The following is a 23533-nucleotide window of genomic DNA, read 5'->3' on the forward strand; positions in this document are numbered from 1 at the left end:
ATTCCCAGCTTGGCGAAGCTTAACAATGCTGTTGCTAACAACGCCATTGAAGCTAACTTAGCAACGGGACCTCACAGAGCTATGATAAAAACATTAGCGCTCCACCTACGCCAGCCAGCCCTCATCTGCTCATCAACACCCGTGCTCACCTGCGTTCCAGCGATCGACGGAAGGACAAAGGACTTCACCCGATCATCCATGCGGTCGGCGGCTAGCGTCGGCTAGCGTCGGCTAGCGTTGGCTAGCGCGTCTGCTATCCAAGTCAAAGTCCTCCTGGTTGTGTTGCTACAGCTAATACACCGATCCCACCTACAACTTTCTTCTTTCTAGTCTCCATTGTTCATTAAACAAATTGCAAAAGATTCACCAACACAGATGTCCAGAACACTGTGGAATTTTGCGATGAAAACAGAGCTTTTTTGTATTGGATTCAATGGGGTACCAATACTTCCGGTTCAACGATTGACGTCACGCGCATACGTCATCATACATAGACGTTTTCAACCGGAAGTTTAGCGGGAAATTTAAAATTGCACTTTATAAGTTAACCCGGCCATATTGGCATGTGTTGCAATGTTAAGATTTCATCATTGATATATAAACTATCAGACTGCGTGGTCGCTAGTAGTGGATTTCAGTAGGCCTTTAAAGCCTCAAAATATTGCAACTTTTCGAAAAACCTGCCGCAAATTCAGGCATAACAAAGCACATGAAATCCTGGAGGGACTGACTAACTGATCAGATCATTTCCCCGGGCCACAGGTCTCACTACGTCAGGAGGAAGTGGATCGCCATTCTTCTCCTGGTCATGTTCATTGTTGCCGTCTTCTACAATGGACGCCAGGTACTCTCGCCATCTCTACATCTTCTAGGTCGCCGGCAACGGACGTAACGCGTTTGCCCTTCTCCTGTCAGTGGGAAGCCACCGCCAGGCTGGACTTCCTGTGGCGTCTGCAGGCCCAGCAGGAAGTGGAGGACATGAGGGAGCTTCGGGAACACAACGAATGTCTTCTGCACAATATTCTGCCCGTGCACGTGGCCCGGCACTTCTTGGAGCGCAGCAAGAACGATGAGGTGCGGACAAATACTGATCACTATAGACGTCCGTGCGAGATCAACGCTGAGGATTATGCTGTTGGACTGAAACCAGTGAACCGTGCCACAGCTTACAGATCAATCCATGTTTTCTTTGTAGGAACTCTACTCCCAGTCATACGATGAAGTGGGAGTCATGTTTGCTTCTGTTGCTGGCTTTAACGAGTACTTTGAGCAAAAAGAGGTCCGACATGAAGGTGTGGACTGCCTACGACTGCTCAATGAGATCATCGCTGGCTTTGACGAGGTAACGATTGGCGGTGATGTGACTTGTTGACTATCATCTGGACAAAATATGGAAGAAAAATAACTGATTACTTGTCAAAACACATTTAAAGGGGAAACAGAGGGAATAATATTGGATAACAATCGAGTAGGACGATCCTCCTGGTAGGGGTGTATCCCTTTATGGAGGATGCCTGTGCGTGACTTTGTTTAACGTGGGTAGACTGGTGCACAGACAATCACCACACCATCCTTGACAGAATCGGGTCAGGGTCCAGTGGCATGGAGTCCAAGACGACTGGGGACCCTTTTCTGCTGCAGCCTTCCTCCGCCATCGCAGCCATTGTGGTAGTTCTTAAATCTACCGTCTTCCGCCTGCTCCGCCGTTGAGGTCTTCACCGTATCCCTGGCTATCAATCAATCAATCAATCAATCAATGTTTATTTATGCATCCCTAAATCACAAGTGTCCCAAAAGGCTGCACAAGCCACAACAACACCCTTGGTACAGAGCCCACATAAGGGCAAGGAAAACTCACCCCAGTGGGACGTCCATGTGAATGACTATGAGAAACCTTGGAGAGGACCACAGATGTGGGTAACCCTCCACCCCCCTCTAGGGGAGGCCGAAAGCAATGGATGTCGAGTGGGTCTGATATAATATTGTGAAAGTCCAGTCCATAGTGGATCCAACATAATAGTGAGAGTCCAGTCCATAGTGGATCTAACATAATAGTGAGAGTCCAGTCCATAGTGGATCTAACATAATAGTGTGAAAGTCCAGTCCATTGTGGATCCAACATATCAGCAAAAGTCCAGTCCATAGTGGATCCAACATAATAGTGAGAGTCCAGTCCATAGTGGATCCAACATAATAGTGAGAGTCCAGTCCATAGTGGATCTAACATAATAGTGTGAAAGTCCAGTCCATAGTGGATCCAACATATCAGCGAAATTCCAGTCCATAGTGGATCCAACATAATAGTGAGAGTCCAGTCCATAGTGGATCTAACATAATAGTAAGAGTCCAGTCCATAGTAGATCCAACATAATAGTGAGAGTCCAGTCCATAGTGGATCTAACATAATAGTGAGAGTCCAGTCCATAGTGGATCTAACATAATAGCGTGAGAGTCCAGTCCATAGTGGATCCAACATATCAGCGAAAGTCCAGTCCATAGTGGATCCAACATAATAGTGAGAGTCCAGTCCATAGTGGATCTAACATAATAGTGAGAGTCCAGTCCATAGTGGATCCAACATAATAGTGAGAGTCCAGTCCATAGTGGATCCAACATAATAGTGAGAGTCCAGTCCATAGTGGATCTAACATAATAGTGAGAGTATAGTCCATAGTGGATCTAACATAATAGTGTGAGAGTCCAGTCCATAGTGGATCCAACATATCAGCGAAAGTCCAGTCCATAGTGGATCCAACATAATAGTGAGAGTCCAGTCCATAGTGGATCCAACATAATAGTGAGAGTCCAGTCCATAGTGGATCTAACATAATAGTGAGAGTCCAGTCCATAGTGGATCTAACATAATAGTGTGAAAGTCCAGTCCATTGTGGATCTAACATATCAGCAAAAGTCCAGTCCATAGTGGATCCAACATATCAGCAAAAGTCCAGTCCATAGTGGATCCAACATAATAGTGAGAGTCCAGTCCATAGTGGATCTAACATAATAGTGTGAAAGTCCAGTCCATAGTGGATCCAACATATCAGCGAAAGTCCAGTCCATAGTGGATCCAACATAATAGTGAGAGTCCAGTCCATAGTGGGGCCAGCAGGAGACCATCCTGAGCGGAGACGGGTCAGCAGCGCAGAGATGTCCCCAACCGATGCACAGGTGAGCGGTCCATCCCTGGGTCCCGACTCTGGACAGCCAGCACTTCATCCATGGCCACCGGACCTGTGTCGTAACCCCCCCCCCCCCCTCCACAAGGGGGAGGGGGGCAGAGGAGAAAAGAAAAGAAACGGCAGATCAACTGGTCTAAAAGGGGGGTCTATTTAAAGGCTAGAGTATACAAATGAGTTTTAAGATGGGACTTAAATGCTTAAAGGCTAGGGGGCAGTCAGGTACTCTCCTTTTGCCAAGGGCCACCTGGGGTAACAGTAGTAAAGGGGTTAGTGCCCCAAGACCCCATAGAGGAGCCTCCACTGCCGGATACACTTTAACGTCAAGCCCAGGACACAAGTAGGGTACACTAGGTGTGGCGAAATTATTCTCTGCATTTTGACCCATCACCCTTGATCACCCCCTGGGAGGTGAGGGGAGCAGTGGGCAGCAGCGGTGGCCGCGCCCGGGAATACATTTTTGGTGATTTAACCCCCAATTCCACCCCTTGATGCTGAGTGCCAAGCAGGGAGGTAATGGGTCACATTTTTATAGTCTTTGATATGACTCGGCCGGGGTTTGAACTCACAACCTACCGATCTCAGGGCGGACACTCTAACCACTAGGCCACTGAGTAGGTAAATGAACAAGTAGATTAATAATTTATTTTCTACCACTTGTCCTTAATAATGTTGACAAAATAATAGGTGTATAAATGACACAATATGTTACTGCATACGTCAGCAGACTAATTAGGAGTCTTTGTTTGTTTACTTACTACTAAAAGACAAGTTGTCTAGTATGTTCACTATTTTATTTAAGGACTAAATTCCAATAAGAAACATATGTTTAATGTACCGTAGGAGTTTTTGTTAAAATAAAGCCAATTAATGCCATTTTTTGTGGTCCCCTTTATTTAGAAAAGTGTCGAAAAGTATCGAAATACATTTTGGTACCGGTACCAAAATATTGGTATCGGGACAACCCTACAATAGAGAGACTTCTGGCGTTTTTAGATAGGTTAAGCATTTTGTATTCCGACATGAAAGAGCAGTTGAATAACTCATATGGTTGCAATTCATTCTGGGCCTCCAATTTCCATTCATGTCGTTTTACTTTTTTGTCAGCGTGGATTTGAAATTGGTCCTAAATTGTTTTCATGAAGGCCATAAAAAAGGCTTGAAAAGTCTTCAATTTGACTTGTTAAAACTGTTGCGTCTGACCAGTCTACCTCTCAGGGAATTAAAGCCCCTGGTCAATCCCAAGTTCTTTCAGATGACATATATGCAGAGTAAGAAGGACCATCAAGACGGAATAGGAATATTATCATGTTTTACTGAAGCTTCAGGAGACCAGCCCACACCAATACAGTCATACCGTCATCTCGGGATGGTCTAACATTCAAACAGGAAGAGACAACTTCTTGAATACGCAAACTGCCCCAACACTATCCAGAAAGGAATACAGGCTCATTGTTCTACTACAGATAAGATATAAGGGAGTATTCCAACTCCTACATTCCAAGTCTTCAAGGTAACACACACAGTTTACTTGCGGACATAAAATGAAAAAATAGAAAGAGTACAAATGGAAAAACACTATGAATAAAGAAATAACTCTTAAACATATATACATTCTCCACAAATTTACAGAACAAAATGTGTCTGGGGGCCGGTATATCTATTTTTAGGAACACTAATACAAAACCTCACAATAATGTCTGATTGAATGCTAAAAACGTTATGACAGACCACCTTAAAAAACGGAATGGAATTTGACATTTTTTTTTACTGAATGAGACACCCAGAATGTACATGAAAATAAAGAATGTGTGTTTTACAATATTAACTATGATTGATAAAACACTGAATATTGACAACATATGAACATCACACCCCCTCTCCATCCACATATTTTACAAAAACGCAGCAAAAATGCAACAAACAGTGAAATATGAACGTGAAGGGTAAAAAATAAACCTACCTACGATCTGATCTATCTGATACCTCACTAAGCTTTAGAACTATGTTGTAAAAATCTCCTTCCGCGTCTGTCCCTGACACCCGCATTTCAGGCTGACACTCTGTGGAAACGCTCCCCACCCACACTTCTTGGTGCCTCGTCTGCAATGCTGTGACTTACATTACCATAGTAACTAATTAGATGACCATAGTATCTAATTAGATGACCTAAGTGACTAATTAGATGACCATAGTAACTAGTGTGAATGCAGATTCCAACCATTGAAATACCTTGTACAGTTCAAGACTTACGGTCATTAGAAAACATCACTGCACATCATAATGGTGTTTACAGTTTTAATCTTAAAGATCTCAAAAAAAAATTATTTGGGCCCCCGGGCCTTAATTTGCCCAGGTCTGATTTAGAGGGTAGGGATGGTGATAGGGTTGGTTTTAGAGTTAGGTCCACGTTTAGGATGTTGATGTCACGGCGATAGAAATAGTGTTAGGGTTAAAGGAAGGTTAATATAAGTGTAATAGGGTAGGATTAGGTTTAGAGCAAGGGTTAGAGTTGAGTTAAAAATAGTCAGTTGTTAGCATTAGGATAGCTAGAGGGTTATAGTTAGTTTTAGAGTTGGGGGTTAGGATTAGAGCACAGTTTTCATACTCAAGGCCTGGAAATACTCAAAGCCTTGAAAATAATATGTATTGAACCCTGTCACTTTGGAGGGTTTTGCCTGAATAAGCACAACATTCGATGCACACTTTTAAGGGACTGACAAAAACATGTGTGTCACATTTTAGCAAGATTGGTTGTCAAACATGGCCAAATATGGCAAAATATGTAAAAAAAAAAAAAAATTGTAATTGTCCATAAGTCTTTCTGTAACTTTGGGGTGTTTTGCCGAATAACCACAAAATTCGATACACACTTTTAAGGGACTGACAAGAACATGTGTGCCAAATTTTAGCAAGATTGGTTGTCGAACATGTCGAAAATATGTAAAAAAAGTTAATTGTCCATAAGTCATTGAGCATTTTTCTAATGATTATAAAAGTTTGAGGATATTTGTGTTACATGTTTGCTAGCATTTCTTCCAAATAATTGTAACCACGACCCATAGAGGGCGCCACAAATGAATGGTAAAAAATGAGGACAATCAATGGTGGAAGTGTTCTACTTTTGAACTGCTGCACACAAAAGGATAAACATTTGTCAAAATATACGCCTCTACTATATTGCATTTGCTATTATGCTTCTAAAAAAAAACTGCACCATATGGTGGCGCTATTTTCAAAGCCCAACAGTCAAGTTGACTTGACATTTCTCACACAGCTCAACACACTCTACAGTTAAACCCACTGTAACTTTAGGGTGTTTGCTTGTATAACCACAAAATTCGATACACACTTTTAAGGGACTGACAAGAACATGTGTGCCAAATTTTAGCAAGATTGGTTGTCGAACATGTCGAAAATATGTAAAAAAATAAAAAGTTTAATTGTCCATAAGTTATTGAGCATTTTTCTAATGATTATAAAACTTTGAGGATATTTGTATTACATGTTTGCTAGCATTTCTTCCAAATAATAGTAACCACGACCCATAGAGGGCGCCACAAATGAATGGTAAAAAATGAGGACAATCAATGGTGGAAGTGTTCTACTTTTGAACTGCTGCACACAAAAGGATAAACATTTGTCAAAATATACGCCTCTACTATGTTGCATTTGCTATTATTCTTTTAAAAAAAACTGCACCATATGGTGGCGCTATTTTCAAAGCCCAACAGTCAAGTTGACTTGAAATTTCTCACACAGCTCAACACACTCTACAGAATAACCCACTGTAACTTTGGGGTGTTTTGCCAAATTACCACAACATTCGATACACACTTTTAAGGGACTGACAAGAACATGTGTGCCAAATTTTAGCAAGATTGGTTGTAGAACATGTCGAAAATATGTAAAAAAAATAAAATGTTTAATTGTCCATAAGTCATTGAGGATTTTTCTAATGATTATAAAAGTTTGAGGATATTTGTATTACATGTTTGCTAGCATTTCTTTCAAATAATTATAACCATGACCCATAGAGGGCGCCACAAATTAATGGTAAAAAACGAGGACAATCAATGGTGGAAGTGTTCTACTTTTGAACTGCTGCACACAAAAGGATAAACATTTGTTAAAATATACGCCTCTACTATGTTGCATTTGCTATTATTCTTCTAAAAAAACTGCACCAAATGGTGCCGCTATTTTGAAAGCCCAACAGTCAAGTTGACTTGAAATTTCTCACACAGCTCAACACACTCTACAGAATAACCCACTGTAACTTTGGGGTGTTTTGCCGAATTACCACAACATTCGATACACACTTTTAAGGGACTGACAAGAACATGTGTGCCAAATTTTAGCAAGATTGGTTGTCGAACATGTCGAAAATATGTAAAAAAATAAAATGTTTAATTGTCCATAAGTCATTGAGCATTTTTCTAATGATTATAAAACTTTGAGGATATTTGTATTACATGTTTGCTAGCATTTCTTCCAAATAATTTTAACCACGACCCATAGAGGGCGCCACAAATTAATGGGAAAAAATGAGGACAATCAATGGTGAAATCTTCTTTTGAACTGCTGCACACAAAAGGATAAACATTTGTGAAAATATACGCCTCTACTATGTTGCATTTGCTATTATTCTTCTAAAAAAAACTGCACCAAATGGTGGCGCTATTTTCAAAGCCCAACAGTCAAGTTGACTTGAAATTTCTCACACAGCTCAACACACTCTACAGTTAAACCCACTGTAACTTTGGGGTGTTTGCTTGTATAACCACAAAATTTGCTACACACTTTTAAGGGACTGACAAGAACATGTGTGCCAAATTTTAGCAAGATTGGTTGTCGAACATGTCGAAAATATGTAAAAAAAAATAAAATGTTTAATTGTCCATAAGTCATTGAGCATTTTTCTAATGATTATAAAACTTTGAGGATATTTGTATTACCGGTACATGTTTGCTAGCATTTCTTCCAAATAATAGTAACCACGACCCATAGAGGGCGCCACAAATGAATGGTAAAAAATGAGGACAATCAATGGTGGAAGTGTTCTACTTTTGAACTGCTGCACACAAAAGGATAAACATTTGTCAAAATATACGCCTCTACTATGTTGCATTTGCTATTATTCTTCTAAAAAAACTGCACTATATGGTGGCGCTATTTTCAAAGCCCAACAGTCAAGTTGACTTGAAATTTCTCACACAGCTCAACACACTCTACAGAATAACCCACTGTAACTTTGGGGTGTTTTGCCGAATTACCACAAAATTCGATACACACTTTTAAGGGACTGACAAGAACATGTGTGCCAAATTTGAGCAAGATTGGTTGTAGAACATGTCAAAAATATGTAAAAAAAATAAAAAGTTTAATTGTCCATAAGTCATTGAGCATTTTTCTAATGATTATAAAACTTTGAGGATATTTGTATTACATGTTTGCTAGCATTTCTTCCAAATAATTGTAACCACGACCCATAGAGGGCGCCACAAATTAATGGTAAAAAACGAAGACAATCAATGGTGGAAGTGTTCTACTTTTGAACTGCTGCACACAAAAGGATAAACATTTGTCAAAATATACGCCTCTACTATGTTGCATTTGCTATTATGCTTCTAAAAAAAACTGCACTATATTGTGGCGCTATTTTCAAAGCCCAACAGTCAAGTTGACTTGAAATTTCTCACACAGCTCAACATACTCTACAGAATAACCCACTGTAACTTTGGGGTGTTTTGCCGAATTACCACAAAATTCGATACACACTTTTAAGGGACTGACAAGAACATGTGTGCCAAATTTTAGCAAGATTGGTTGTCGAACATGTCGAAAAAATGTAAAAAAAGTTAATTGTCCATAAGTCATTGAGCATTTTTCTAATGATTATAAAAGTTTGAGGATATTTGTATTACATGTTTGCTAGCATTTCTTCCAAATAATTGTAACCACGACCCATAGAGGGCGCCACAAATTAATGGGAAAAAACGAGGACAATGACCGTCCAGCTGTATAATCACTCGCCATACAGCAATAGATGATATCTGTCTATTACCTGACACCTTCTATGTTAGTAATTCTTTCTTTGTTTCTAATGTATATTTTCTGTTGTATTTACCTTTATTTCATCTATTCTTATATTTTTATGCTGCTCTTTTTTTTGTTGCTGCAGCTGTTATGCTGTATATGCTGTATACTTGTACATTGTAATTGTTATTTGTTATATATTGTTTATTATATACATATACAGTACAGGCCAAAAGTTTGGACACACCTTCTGATTTCAATGTGTTTTTTTTATTTTCATGACTATTTCCATTGTAGATTGTCACTGAAGGCATCAAAAGTATGAATGAACACATGTGGAGTTATGTAAAAAAGGTGAAATAACTGAAAACATGTTTTATATTCTAGTTTCTTCAAAATAGCCACCCTTTGCTCTGATTACTGCTTTGCACACTCTTGGCATTCTCTCCATGAGCTTGAAATGGTTTTCACTTCACAGGTGTGCCTTTTCAGGGTTGATTAGTGGAATGTCTTGCTTTATCAATGGGGTTGGGACCATCGGTTGTGTTGTGAATGAGAAGGTGTGTCCAAACTTTTGGCCTGTACTGTATATACACTACCGTTCAAAAGTTTGGGGTCACATTGAAATGTCCTTATTTTTGAAGGAAAAGCACTGTACTTTTCAATGAAGATAACTTTAAACTAGTCTTAACTTTAAAGAAATACACTCTATACATTGCTAATGTGCTAAATGACTATTCTAGCTGCAAATGTCTGGTTTTTGGTGCAATATCTACATAGGTGTATAGAGGCCCATTTCCAGCAACTATCACTCCAGTGTTCTAATGGTACAATGTGTTTGCTCATTGGCTCAGAAGGCTAATTGATGTTTAGAAAACCCTTGTGCAATCATGTTCACACATCTGAAAACAGTTTAGCTCGTTACAGAAGCTACAAAACTGACCTTCCTTTGAGCAGATTGAGTTTCTGGAGCATCACATTTGTGGGGTCAATTAAATGCTCAAAATGGCCAGAAAAAGAGAACTTTCATCTGAAACTCGACAGTATATTCTTGTTCTTAGAAATGAAGGCTATTCCACTAAATTGTTTGGGTGACCCCAAACTTTTGAACGGTAGTGTATATATATATTTTATATTGTTATATATTATGGTACATTTTTGGTCTACTTTTTACATTGTTTTTAACCCTCTTTTGTACCCTTATGTGTATTATCCTTTCCATTAGGGATGTCCGATAATGGCTTTTTTGCCGATATCCGATATTCCGATATTGTCCAATTCTTTAATTACCGATACCGATATCAACCGATACCGATATATACAGTCGTGGAATTAACACATTATTATGCCTAATTTGGACAACCAGGTATGGTGAAGATAAGGTCCTTTTTTAAAAAAAATTATCAAATAAAATAAGATAAATAAATTAAAAACATTTTCTTGAATAAAAAAGAAAGTAAAACAATATAAAAACAGTTACATAGAAACTAGTAATGAATGAAAATGAGTAAAATGAACGGTTAAAGGTTAGTACTATTAGTGGAGCAGCAGCACGCACAATCATGTATGCTTACGGACTGTATCCCTTGCAGACTGTATTGATATATATTGATATATAATGTAGGAACCACAATATTAATAACAACCCTTTTGTGTGAATGAGTGTGAATGGGGGAGGGAGCTTTTTTGGGATGGTGCACTAATTGTAAGTGTATCTTGTGTTTTTTATGTTGATTTAATAAATTTAAAAAAATAAATAAAGAAAGAAAAACAAAAAACGATACCGATAATTTAAAAAACGACACCGATAATTTCCGATATTACATTTTAAAGCATTTATCGGACATCTCTACTCTCCATCCTTCGTAACTGAGCTACTGTGTGGAACAATTTCCCTTGTGGATCATTAAAGTTTGTCCAAGTCTAATGTCGGTGGAAAAAAAACCGAAAAGAGTCCGCCGGCGCTCGTATGGAAATTCGGGGTTCAATTGCTTCAACAAGTTGGCTACACGCCTTGTCATGTTTTTGATAACTCATTTCCTTAATTCAAAGTTTGGACACACCTTCTCATCTCCATGCGTTTTCTTTGTTTTCATGACTATTTACATTGTAGATTGTCACTGAAGGCATCAAAACTATGACACCTGTGAAGTGAACACCATTTCAGGTGACTACCTTTTGAAGCTCATGGAGAGAATGCCGAGAGTGTGCAAAGCGGTAATCAGAGCAAAGGGTGGCTATTTTGAAGAAACTAGAATATAAAACATGTTTTCAGTTATTTCACCTTTTTTTTGTGAAGTACATAACACCACATGTGTTCATTCATAGTTTTGATGTGACAATCTACAATGTAAATAGTCACGAAAATAAAGAAAACGCATTGAAATGAGAAGGTGTGTCCAAACTTTGCGCTCCTATTTTGGTGGCTTTTTCTTTTTTTTGTTGGTATTTTCCTGTAGCAGTTTCATGTCTTCCTTTGAGCGATATTTCCCTGCATCTACTTAGATTTAGCAATCAAGAATATTTCAGTTGTTTTTATCCTTCTTTGTGGGGACATTGTTGATTGTCATGTCATGTTCGGATGTACATTGAAGACGCCGTCTTTGCGCCACAGTAAGTCTTTGCTGTCCTCCAGCATTCTGTTTTTGTTTACTTTGTAGCCAGTTCAGTTTTAGTCTCGTTCTGCATAGCCTTCCCTAAGCTTCAATGCCTTTTCTTAGCGGCACTCACCTTTTGTTTATGATATACAGTACAGGCTGTTGCCTGTACTGTATATCATCCACTTCTTCTCAGCACTGTCCTTCACACTCACTTTCTTCCTTCCAATGCTTGTAAACAAAGCTATGTCCATCTCTAACTATAAGTATTTGCTATGCCAACCATTTTGCAGGATGCTTGTAACTAACATTTTTGCTCGCAACTTAAAGCATAACAGCTCAAAACACTCTTAAGTGGAGACACCACTGTATATTTGTCGTCGGCATCTTCACGGAGCCCTGAAAACCAGTTCTAATTGCTGCGTTCCTCTTCAGCTACTGGAGGAGTCGTACTTCCACTATGTGGAGAAGATCAAGACCATCGGGAGCTGCTACATGGCCGCCTCTGGTCTCGCTCCAGACAGACAGGTGTGACGTAACTTCTTTTAAATGTGCCTGTTTCAAGTCCGCATCCGTCTGACTCTGCTTTAGGTGTGCATGGATGAATGGAATCACTTGAGCGAGCTGGTTCTGTTTGCGCTGGCCATGCAGGAGACCTTGAAGGAGATTAACAGGCACTCGGCCAAAGACTTTCAGCTCCGTGTCGGTAAGTAGCTGACTGTGCACACACTTAAGGAACAACATCAGCTTATACAAAGTTGATCTGAATACCGTATGTTTCGGACTGTACGGCGCACTTAAAATCCTTTCATTTTCTCAAAACTCGACGGTGCACCTCATAACCCGGTGGGCCTAATGTACGGAATAATTTTGGTTGCGCTTACCGACCTCGAAGCTATTTTATTTGGTACATGGTGAAGTGATAAGTGTGACCTGTATCGATCAAGCAATCAATGTTTTTTTATATAGCCCTAAATCACAAGTATCTCAAAGGGCTGCACAAGCCACAACGACAGCCTCTGTACAGAACCCACATAAGGGCAAGGAAAAACTCACAACCCAGTGGGACGTCGATGTGAATGACTATGAGAAACCTTGGAGAGGACCGCATATGTGGGTAACCCCCCCTAACATAATAGTGAGAGTCCAGTCCATAGTGGATCTAACATAATAGTGAGAGAGTCCAGTCCATAGTGGATCTAACATAATAGTGAGAGTCCAGTTCATAGTGGATCCAACATAATAGTGTGAGAGTCCAGTCCATAGTGGATCTAACATAATAGTGAGAGTTCAGTCCATAGCGGATCTAACATAATAGTGAGAGTCCAGTCCATTGTGGATCTAACATAATAGTGAGAGAGTCCAGTCCATAGTGGATCTAACATAATAGTGAGAGTCCAGTCCATAGTGGATCTAACATAATAGTGAGAGTCCAGTCCATAGTGGATCTAACATAATAGTGTGAGAGTCCAGTCCATAGTGGATCTAACATAATAGTGAGAGAGTCCAGTCCATAGTGGATCTAACATAATAGTGAGAGTCCAGTCCATAGTGGATCTAACATAATAGTGAGAGTCCAGTCCATAATGGATCTAACATAATAGTGTGAGAGTCCAGTCCATAGTGGATCTAACATAATAGTGAGAGTCCAGTCCATAGTGGATCTAACATAATAGTGAGAGTCCAGTCCATAGTGGATCTAACATAATAGTGAGAGTCCAGTCCGTAATGGATCTAACATAATAGTGTGAGAGTCCAGTCCATAGTGGATCTAACATAATAGTGAGAGTCCAGTCCATAGTGGATCTAACATAATAGTGAGAGTCCAGTCTATAGTGGATCTAACATAATAGTGAGAGTCCAGTCCATAGTGGATCTAACATAATAGTGAGAGTCCAGTCCATAGTGGATCTAACATAATAGTGAGAGTCCAGTCCATAGTGGATCTAACATAATAGTGAGAGTCCAGTCCATAGTGGATCTAACATAATAGTGAGAGTCCAGTCCATAGTGGATCTAACATAATAGTGAGAGTCCAGTCCATAGTGGATCTAACATAATAGTGAGAGTCCAGTCCATAGTGGATCTAACATAATACTGAGAGTCCAGTCCATAGTGGATCTAACATAATAGTGAGAGTCCAGTCCATAGTGGATCTAACATAATAGTGAGAGTCCAGTCCATAATGGATCTAACATAATAGTGTGAGAGTCCAGTCCATAGTGGATCTAACATAATAGTGAGAGTCCAGTCCATAGTGGATCTAACATAATAGTGAGAGTCCAGTCCATAGTGGATCTAACATAATAGTGAGAGTCCAGTCCATAGTGGATCTAACATAATAGTGAGAGTCCAGTCCATAATGGATCTAACATAATAGTGTGAGAGTCCAGTCCATAGTGGATCTAACATAATAGTGAGAGTCCAGTCCATAGTGGATCTAACATAATAGTGAGAGTCCAGTCCATAGTGGATCTAACATAATAGTGAGAGTCCAGTTCATAGTGGATCCAACATAATAGTGTGAGAGTCCAGTCCATAGTGGATCTAACATAATAGTGAGAGAGTCCAGTCCATAGTGGATCTAACATAATAGTGAGAGTTCAGTCCATAGCGGATCTAACATAATAGTGAGAGTCCAGTCCGTAGTGGATCCAACATAATAGTGAGAGTCCAGTCCATAGTGGATCTAACATAATAGTGAGAGTCCAGTTCATAGTGGATCCAACATAATAGTGTGAGAGTCCAGTCCATAGTGGATCTAACATAATAGTGAGAGAGTCCAGTCCATAGTGGATCTAACATAATAGTGAGAGTCCAGTCCATAGTGGATCTAACATAATAGTGAGAGTCCAGTCCATAGTGGATCTAACATAATAGTGAGAGTTCAGTCCATAGCGGATCTAACATAATAGTGAGAGTCCAGTCCATAGTGGATCTAACATAATAGTGAGAGTCCAGTCCATAGTGGATCTAACATAATAGTGAGAGGCCAGTCCATAGTGGATCTAACATAATAGTGAGAGGCCAGTCCATAGTGGATCTAACATAATAGTGAGAGTCCAGTCCATAGTGGATCTAACATAATAGTGAGAGGCCAGTCCATAGTGGATCTAACATAATAGTGAGAGTCCAGTCCATAGTGGATCCAACATAATAGTGAGAACATTACACACGGCGCTCAAAAATCTGTCAAAATGTTTTTAGTAGGACTTTGGTAAGCTATGAAGCCACACCGCTTGATGGATTGTACTGTGCTTCAACATACCAGTATTATTATGGTGTGTGTATAAGGTGGGGCGTGGTTGGGAGAGTGACCGTGCCAGCAACCTGAGGGTTCCTGGTTCGATCCCCAGCCTCTACCAACCTAGTCACGTCCGTTGTGTCCTTGAGCAAGACACTTCACCCTTGCTCCTGATGGGTGGTGGTTAGCGCCTTGCATGGCAGCTCCCTCCATCAGTGTGTGAATGGGTGAATGTGGAAATAGTGTCAAAGCGTTTTGAGTACCTTCGAAGGTAGAAAAGCGCTATACAAGTATAACCCATTTATCATTTATCTACCATTACATGTTATGTAGACCACAAGGAAGGGTTTTACATTTTGAGAAAAATAATAATAAAATGAATCCTTTAATGCGCCCTATAATCCAGTGCGCCTTTTGTATGAAAATAGACCTGACTAGACCCGCTCATCGGCAGTGCGCCTTATAATCCTATGGTCCGGAAAATCGGGTAAATGCTTGTCATTGTCCATTCTGTGTTTCCTACTGACCTCACGCCAAGAAAACCTAGTGTCTGTGATAAAGTCCATCATTTTTGTGTATCAGGCATTGCACACGGCCCAGTGGTAGCAGGTGTTATCGGCGCCAGCAAGCCCCAATATGATATCTGGGGCTCTACGGTGAACTTGGCCAGTCGCATGGACAGCACAGGGGTGAGCGGACGCATCCAGGTGCCCGAGGTCACCAGAAGGATCCTGGCGGAGTGGGGCTTTGTCTTGGAGTTACGTGGCGAAATCTTTGTCAAGGGGGTGAGCGTCTCAAAGTGTTCCTGCTGTCATGTCATAGGTACGCTGGTTTAGATCGCCCCTTAGACCAGGGGTCGGCACGCCAAAATGTTGAAAGAGCCATATTGAACCAAGAATACAACAAAAAAATCTGTCTGGTGCCGCAAAAAATGTAAAACCTTATATAAGTGTTATAATGAAGGCAACACATGATGTAAGTGTCTGTATTAGCCTACTATCAAAATGACTTTAAAGGCCTACTGAATCGACATTTTTTTTATATAAACGGGGATAGCAGATCCATTCTATGTGTCATACTTGATCATTTCGCGATATTGCCATATTTTTGCTGAAAGGATTTAGTAGAGAACAACGACGATAAAGTTCGCAACTTTTGGTCGCTGATAAAAAAAAAAGCCTTGCCCGTACCGGAAGTAGCGTGACGTCACAGGAGGAAGGACTCCTCACAATTCCCCGTTGTTTACAATGGAGCGAGAGAGATTCGGATCGAGAAAGCGACGATTACCCCATTAATTTGAGCGAGGATGAAAGATTCGTGGATGAGGAACGTTAGAGTGAAGGACTAGAGAGGCAGTGCAGGGTGTATCTTTTTTCGCTCTGACCGTAACTTAGGTACAAGCTGGCTCATTGGATTCCACATGTTAGGATCCGCTGCTCGAATCACAGTTTGGTTACAGTTTAGTGTCACGTGTGTTTTGTTTCTGTTGCCATGACGGCAGATTTTGCTCACCTGCCTCTGGTTAGCGTTTCGGGACGCGCACCTGTTGCCCGAGCGCTAATCAGAGGGCTATTTAGTCTTCGCCCGGGCAGCACTCTGTCTGGCTTCCTAATTTGCTTTCATGCAACAAGTTACGACCACTTTGTTTCCTGCTAGCTCTCATGCTACATTATTTTGCTTGCTAGCTCCCACGCTAGTCGTTTTTGTTTTTTTTCTGTCTGAGTATGTCTTAAATAAATCATTTTTCCTACCTGCAAGCTGTGTCCGAGCCCGTCTGCATCCTTGGGAGAACACCACCGCACCTCGATGCGACCAGGTCGTCACAGTACTGTGACGACCTGGTCGCATCGAGGTGCGACCAGGTCGTCACAGTACTGTGACGACCTGGTCGCATCGAGGTATGAGTATGTCTTAAATAAATCATTTTTCCTACCTGCAAGCTGTGTCCGAGCCCGTCTGCATCCTTGGGAGAACACCACCGCACCTCGATGCGACCAGGTCGTCACAGTACTGTGACGACCTGGTCGCATCGAGGTGCGACCAGGTCGTCACAGTACTGTGACGACCTGGTCGCATCGAGGTGCGGTGGTGTTCTCCCAAGGATGCAGACGGGCTCGGACACAGCTTGCAGGTAGGAAAAATGATTTATTTAAGACATACTCAGACAGAAAAAAAACAAAAACGACTAGCGTGGGAGCTAGCAAGCAAAATAATGTAGCATGAGAGCTAGCAGGAAACAAAGTGGTCGTAACTTGTTGCATGAAAGCAAATTAGGAAGCCAGACAGAGTGCTGCCCGGGCGAAGACTAAATAGCCCTCTGATTAGCGCTCGGGCAACAGGTGCGCGTCCCGAAACGCTAACCAGAGGCAGGTGAGCAAAATCTGCCGTCATGGCAACAGAAACAAAACACACGTGACACTAAACTGTAACCAAACTGTGATCCGAGCAGCGGATCCTAACACCACACACTCTCCTTTTTCTATTGTGGATCACGGATTTGTATTTCAAACCACCTCGGATACTATATCCTCTTGAAAATGAGAGTCGAGAACGCGAAATGGACATTCACAGTGACTTTTATCTCCATGACAATACATCAGTGAAGCACTTTAGCTACGGAGCTAACGTGATAGCATCGGGCTTAACTGCAGATTGAAACAAAAGAAATAAATCCCTGACTGGAAGGATAGACAGAAAATCAACAATACTATTAAACCATGGACATGTAACTACACAGTTAATGCTTTCCAGCCTGGCGAAGCTTAACAATGCTGTTGCTAACGACGCCATTGAAGCTAACTTAGCTACGGGACCGCACAGAGCTATACTAAAAACATTAGCTATCCACCTACGCCAGCCAGCCCTCATCTGCTCATCAACACCCGTGCTCACCTGCGTTCCAGCGATCGACGGAGCGACGAAGGACTTCACCCAATCATCGATGCGGTCGGCGGCTAGCGTCGGATAGCGCGTCTGCTATCCAAGTCAAAGTCATCCTAGTTGTGTTGCTGCAGCCAGCCGCTAATACACCGATCCCACCTACAGCTTTCTTCTTTGCAGTCTTCATTGTTCATTAAACAAATTGCAAAAGATTCACCAACACAGATGTCCAGAATACTGTGGAATTTTGAGATGAAAACAGAGCTTTTTTGTATTGGATTCAATGGGGTACCAATACTTCCGTTTATCTATTGACGTCACACGTAAACGTCATCATACATAGACGTTTTCAAGCGGAAGTTTCGCAGGAAATTTAAAATGTCACTTTATAAGTTAACCCGGCCGTATTGGCATGTGTTGCAATGTTAAGATTTCATCATTGATATATAAACTATCAGACTGCGTGGTCGCTAGTAGTGGCTTTCAGTAGGCCTTTAAAGTTGTCTTCATTGAAAAGTACAGTGCTTTTCCTTCAAAAATAAGGACATTTCAATGTGACCCCAAACTTTTGAACAGTAGTGTATAACTGAATACAAATACAAATTAGTTTTCTTTTTTTCTTTTTTTTTTTAATGAATTAAGTAACGTTCATGACAACCTTTTTCCAAAACACAATATAGAATGTGAGATATATGTTCTGGTCCTGCTCTAAACTATGTTCCTTTTGGGAGGATATTTTTGACACGATCGGGAAAGCATACGGTCAAAACTTTCCCCCCAACCCATTATCAGCCATTTTTGGCGTATGCCCCGATAACATGTGCCCGGTATCATTAAAACGCGCTGTTGCTTTTACGACCTTGCTGGCCAGGCGATTGATTTTGTTTAATTGGAAGCTGGCTCGCCCCCCATCACACGGCCGTTGGATTAGAGAGGTTCTCTACAATCTAAAACTAGAAAAACTTAGGTTTTCGCTAAAAGGCTCGGCTCAAGCGTTTGAAAGCTCATGGAGTCCTTTCTTGCTGTATGTCAACTCTCTTGATTTATCCCCGGACGCAGATGAGGAATAATCTCCCTTTTATTCATTATTATTGTTTTAATTTAATTTAATTTTCATTTTATTTTCTCCCTTTCTCTCCTTTCAGCCTGTTTGTCTGTCTCTGGCCTCGTATGTGTGTGTGTATGTGAGGATGTCTGTCTTTGTCGTCTTACTTGTTATATGATTGTGCCATATGTCCCTTGTTGGTGTGACCTGAGTGGGGTGGGAGGGTGGCTGGGGATTTGGGTTTTAAGGGAAAGGGTGTGAAGAATTTTCTGACTTTAAAATTGTACTGTTCCGACTTGCACTTTTTTCTGTATTTGAAAATGCCAATAAAAAAAAGTTGGATTAGAATGTGAGATATAACAGGATAATGCAGGGGTCGGCAACCCGCGGCTCTAGAGCCGCATGCGGCTCTTTAGCGCCGCCCTAGTGGCTCTCTGAAACTTTTTTAAAAATGTATGAAAAATGGAAAAAGATGAGGGGAAAAAAATTATTTTTTGTTTTAATATGGTTTCTGTAGGAGGACAAACATGACACAAACCTCCCTAATTGTTATAAATCACACTGTTTGTATTAAACATGCGAGTATTTGGCAAGCGCCGTTTTGTCCTACTAATTTTGGCGGTCCTTGAACTCACCTTAGTTGTTACATGTATAACTTTCTCCGACTTTCTAGGACGTGTTTTATGCCACTTCTTTTTCTGTCTCATTTTGTCCACCACACTTTTAACGTTGGGCGTGAATGCACAAAGGTGAGTTTTGTTGATGTTATTGACTTGTGTGGAGTGCTAATCAGACATATTTGGTCACTGCATGACTGCAAGCTAATCGATGCTAACATGCTATTTAGGCTAGCTATTTGTACATATTGCATCATTATGCCTCATTTGTAGCTATATTTGGGCTCATTTAGTTTCCTTTAAGTCATCTCAATTCTATGTATATCTCATGACACACTATTTGTATGTAATATGGCTTTTAATTTGTTGCGGCTCCAGACAAATTTGTTTTTGTATTTTTGCTCCAATATGGCTCTTTCAACATTTTGGGTTGCCGACCCCTGGGATAATGCATACGTTTATCTTTTTTTTTTTCAAAACGCTTACAAAAAAGTGCGACCCCAAAAATTTACTGTGGGACCCCATTTTTATGACATTTTGAAAATTCTTAGCACCAACACTGCTGTCAACAGAGGAGAAAAAACGCTTTATTTAAATAAATCTATTATTTATAAAGCAAGTTTGAGTATGGCACGCATATATAAAGTATGTGTCCTCTTTTTGGGATTCCACAATATGGTCAGCCTAGTTAAGATTATAATAGTGTTGACACTGGAACAGATTATTTCACTTTGCACAAGTTCAAAACCAGTTTGTCATAAGGCCATCCGAGAGCCAAACCAATCGTGACATCTATCAGTGGGTGGTGTCACAATATTGGAACTCGTGCATAATCGCTGACGTTGTCATTGCAGGTAAGCGAGTGTCGGGGCAAGGTGCGCACCTACTTCATCAGCACCGTGCGCAGCAAGCTGGCCAACACATCCGCAGATGGCCGTCTAGGCAGCAGGACCGGGGGACGCATGACCCTGGCGGGAATAGTGTTCAATCTAGTCCAAGCCAGACACAAGGAGCAGCTGAGGGAGACCAACGGGGGGTTCACGCTGGCGCCCTGCACCCTCAAGTGCTGATGGAGGCGCAATTTGTAGCTGCCTTCAATTCTACCATCACTAAATTCACCACACTGACACTAAGCTGGTGGATTACCATAAACGTACAAAACCCAAAAGCAGTGAAGTTGTCACGTTGTGTAAATGGTAAATAAAAACAGAATACAATGATTTGCAAATCCTTTTCAACTTATATACAATTGACTAGACTGCAAAGACTTTTGCGCCTATAACAATCCGGATGGTTCTTTTCCTCTTTGGTCCGGAGGACACGACGTCCACAGTTCCCAAAAACAATTTGAAATGTGGACTCGTCAGACCACAGAACACTTTTTCACTTCGCATCAGTCCATCTTAGATGAGCTCGGGCCCAGCGGAGCCGGCGGCGTTTCTGGGTGTTGTTGATAAATAGCTTTGGCTTTGCATAGTAGAGTTTTAACTTGCACTTACAGATGTAGCGACCAACTGTAGTTACTGACAGTGGGTTTCTGAGCCCATGTGGTGATATCCTTTACACACTGAGGTCGCTTTTTGATGCAGTGCCGCTTGAGGGATCCGAGGTGCATAATATCATCACTTACATGCAGTGATTTCTCCAGATTCTCTGAACCTTTTGATGATATTACGGAGCGTAGATGGTGAAATCCCTAAATTCCTTGCAATAGCTGGTTGAGAAATGTTGTTCTTAAACTTTTCGACAATTTGCTCTCGCATTTGTTGACAAAGTGGTGACCCTCGCCCCGTCCTTGTTTGTGAACGACTGAGCATTTCATGGAAGCTGCTCTTATACCCAATCATGGCACCCACCTGTTCCCAATTAGCCTGTTCACCTGTGGGATGTTTCCAGAAAACACAGAGTAAGATGTTCTACCTCTTGTGCGAAACACAAATGCATAAAATGACTTAACACATTAAAAATGAACAGTGAACGTGAATGGAAGACCTGACGGATAAAATGTACGTGTGCGCATCATCAGTAGTGTTCCTCTGGGTCATTGGATGTTTCAGCCTTTAACACTATACACTCTCTCCAGAGGCGGCCAGCTACAGGATGATCACACCTTAGCTTGCGACCCAAGCCCAATTAGCCATAAAAGTCACCAAATAAGGGTTTGATGAGCATTCCTCAACTTTCTCAGTCTTTTTTGCCACTTGTGCCAGCTTTTTTGAAACATGCTGCAGGCATCAAATTCCAAATGAGCTAATATTTGCAAAAAATAACAAAGTTCTTAGTTCGAACGTTAAATATCTTGTCTTTGCAGTCTATTCAATTGAATATAAGTTGAAAAGGATTTGCAAATCATTGTATTCTGTTTTTATTTACCATTTACACAACGTGACAATTTCACTACTTTTGGGTTGTGTACACTGTTACGTAATTTTGAAATAATTTGAACGTTTGAAATACCACAAATCAACTCAAAGGCCAATAATCCTGCAGCAGGATCTGTGATAAGCCAAAAACACACTTTACCTCAAAGCAAGCTATCACCTCTCATCGATTTCCAATGGCCTGAGTGTTGGTTTTTTTCATGTTTTATTCTCTATTTCTATATCAGCTTTTTTTGTATCTCTGTTTTTGTCTTTGCTGTTTTGTTGGATTACCTCACGTTTTCTACAATCCTTTTTGGGCGTGATATTCAGGGTAGAAAAAAAACCCCAAATGTCAGAAAATCTCATTTCCCCCTGTGTAATTTAAAATATCAATTCAAGAGCACAGAAAGTTGCTTCTCAATAAATGACGGACAGTTATTTGTATGAAAAGGAGCCTTTACATAGTTTACTGGCTCTAAGGCAGGGGTGCACATTACGTCGGGTGTGTCAGTCGATCGCCTGCCAGACGTTGAAAAAATAGACTTACAAATTTGCGATCTTCACCAAGACGTCACTTTCGTCACTTGATTGACATTCACGGCACCCGAGGCTAGGGATGATGTTCGAAACCGGTTTTCCTGGTTGTTCGATAAGAAAAGAACCGTTCGATAAGAAAAGAACCGATTCCATGGACTCGAATCCCTTGAGCACGGACTGATTTTATTTAACACCATTTTATTATTTATACACCTATAGTGATCACAGAGACAAGTTGTTTTTGTGTTACTGTATATATTTGTTTTTCTGAAAAATCCCACTTAATATACTTTGGGTAACAACAGTCAATATTTATTTTTGGGCGGTATAGCTCGGTTGGTAGAGCGGCCGTGCCAGCAACTTGAGGGTTGCAGGTTCGATCCCCGCTTCCGCCATCCTAGTCACTGCCGTTGTGTCCTTGGGCAAGACACTTTACCCACCTGCTCCCAGTGCCACCCACACTGGTTTGAATGTAACTTAGATATTGGGTTTCACTATGTAAAGCGCTTTGAGTCACTTGAGAAAAAGCGCTATATAAATGTAATTCACTTCACTTCACTTTATTTATTTTATTTTATTTTCAATATTTATTTATTTATTTTTTTTCTTATAAAATAAAAGTGAGCTCTTGTTAAACCAAATATTGTGTTTTTTTTCCCATATACAACAACCTATCTGGACTGGATAAGAGAATCGATAAGGAATCGATTCGATAAGAGGATTCCATAATGGGCTCGAACTCGATTATTTCTTATCAAACATCATCCCTACCCGAGGGTCATGTGAGCTCATTATTAAGAAAAAACAACCGACAGGAAGGCGAGAAACACTTTATATTTCAACAGACTGTCGAAAACTCTAAAGACCGACTGCACAGTTCCTGTCTTCACAATAAAAGCGCTGCTTCTCCCTGCCTGCGCTAACAAAATAAGAGTCTCGGAAAGCAATGTATTTCTTGTAAAGTGTATAGAAACGAGTGTGGAAGCTGGACAAATAAGATGCCAAAAAAGCAACCACTTTCATGTGGTATTG

The 23533-nt window shown here is 40.8% G+C and overlaps 1 protein-coding gene across 2 annotated transcripts in view; it reads left to right on the forward strand.

Moving 5' to 3' along the window:
- Window positions 1-20760, forward strand: part of si:dkey-206f10.1 (adenylate cyclase type 8) — a 56125-nt gene extending 35365 nt beyond the window's left edge. For both annotated transcript variants that reach the window (XM_062033985.1, XM_062033986.1), the window contains exons 15-21: window positions 763-844; window positions 916-1074; window positions 1196-1342; window positions 12251-12343; window positions 12407-12521; window positions 15642-15844; window positions 20456-20760. In XM_062033985.1, coding sequence (XP_061889969.1) covers window positions 763-844; window positions 916-1074; window positions 1196-1342; window positions 12251-12343; window positions 12407-12521; window positions 15642-15844; window positions 20456-20671 — 1015 coding nt within the window. In that variant the 3' untranslated portion in view covers window positions 20672-20760. The remainder of the gene's footprint in view (window positions 1-762; window positions 845-915; window positions 1075-1195; window positions 1343-12250; window positions 12344-12406; window positions 12522-15641; window positions 15845-20455) is intronic.
- The last annotated feature ends 2773 nt before the right edge of the window (window positions 20761-23533 follow it).

Source organism: Entelurus aequoreus, linkage group LG23, assembly GCF_033978785.1.
Source record: "Entelurus aequoreus isolate RoL-2023_Sb linkage group LG23, RoL_Eaeq_v1.1, whole genome shotgun sequence".
NCBI classification, from domain to species: domain Eukaryota; kingdom Metazoa; phylum Chordata; class Actinopteri; order Syngnathiformes; family Syngnathidae; genus Entelurus; species Entelurus aequoreus.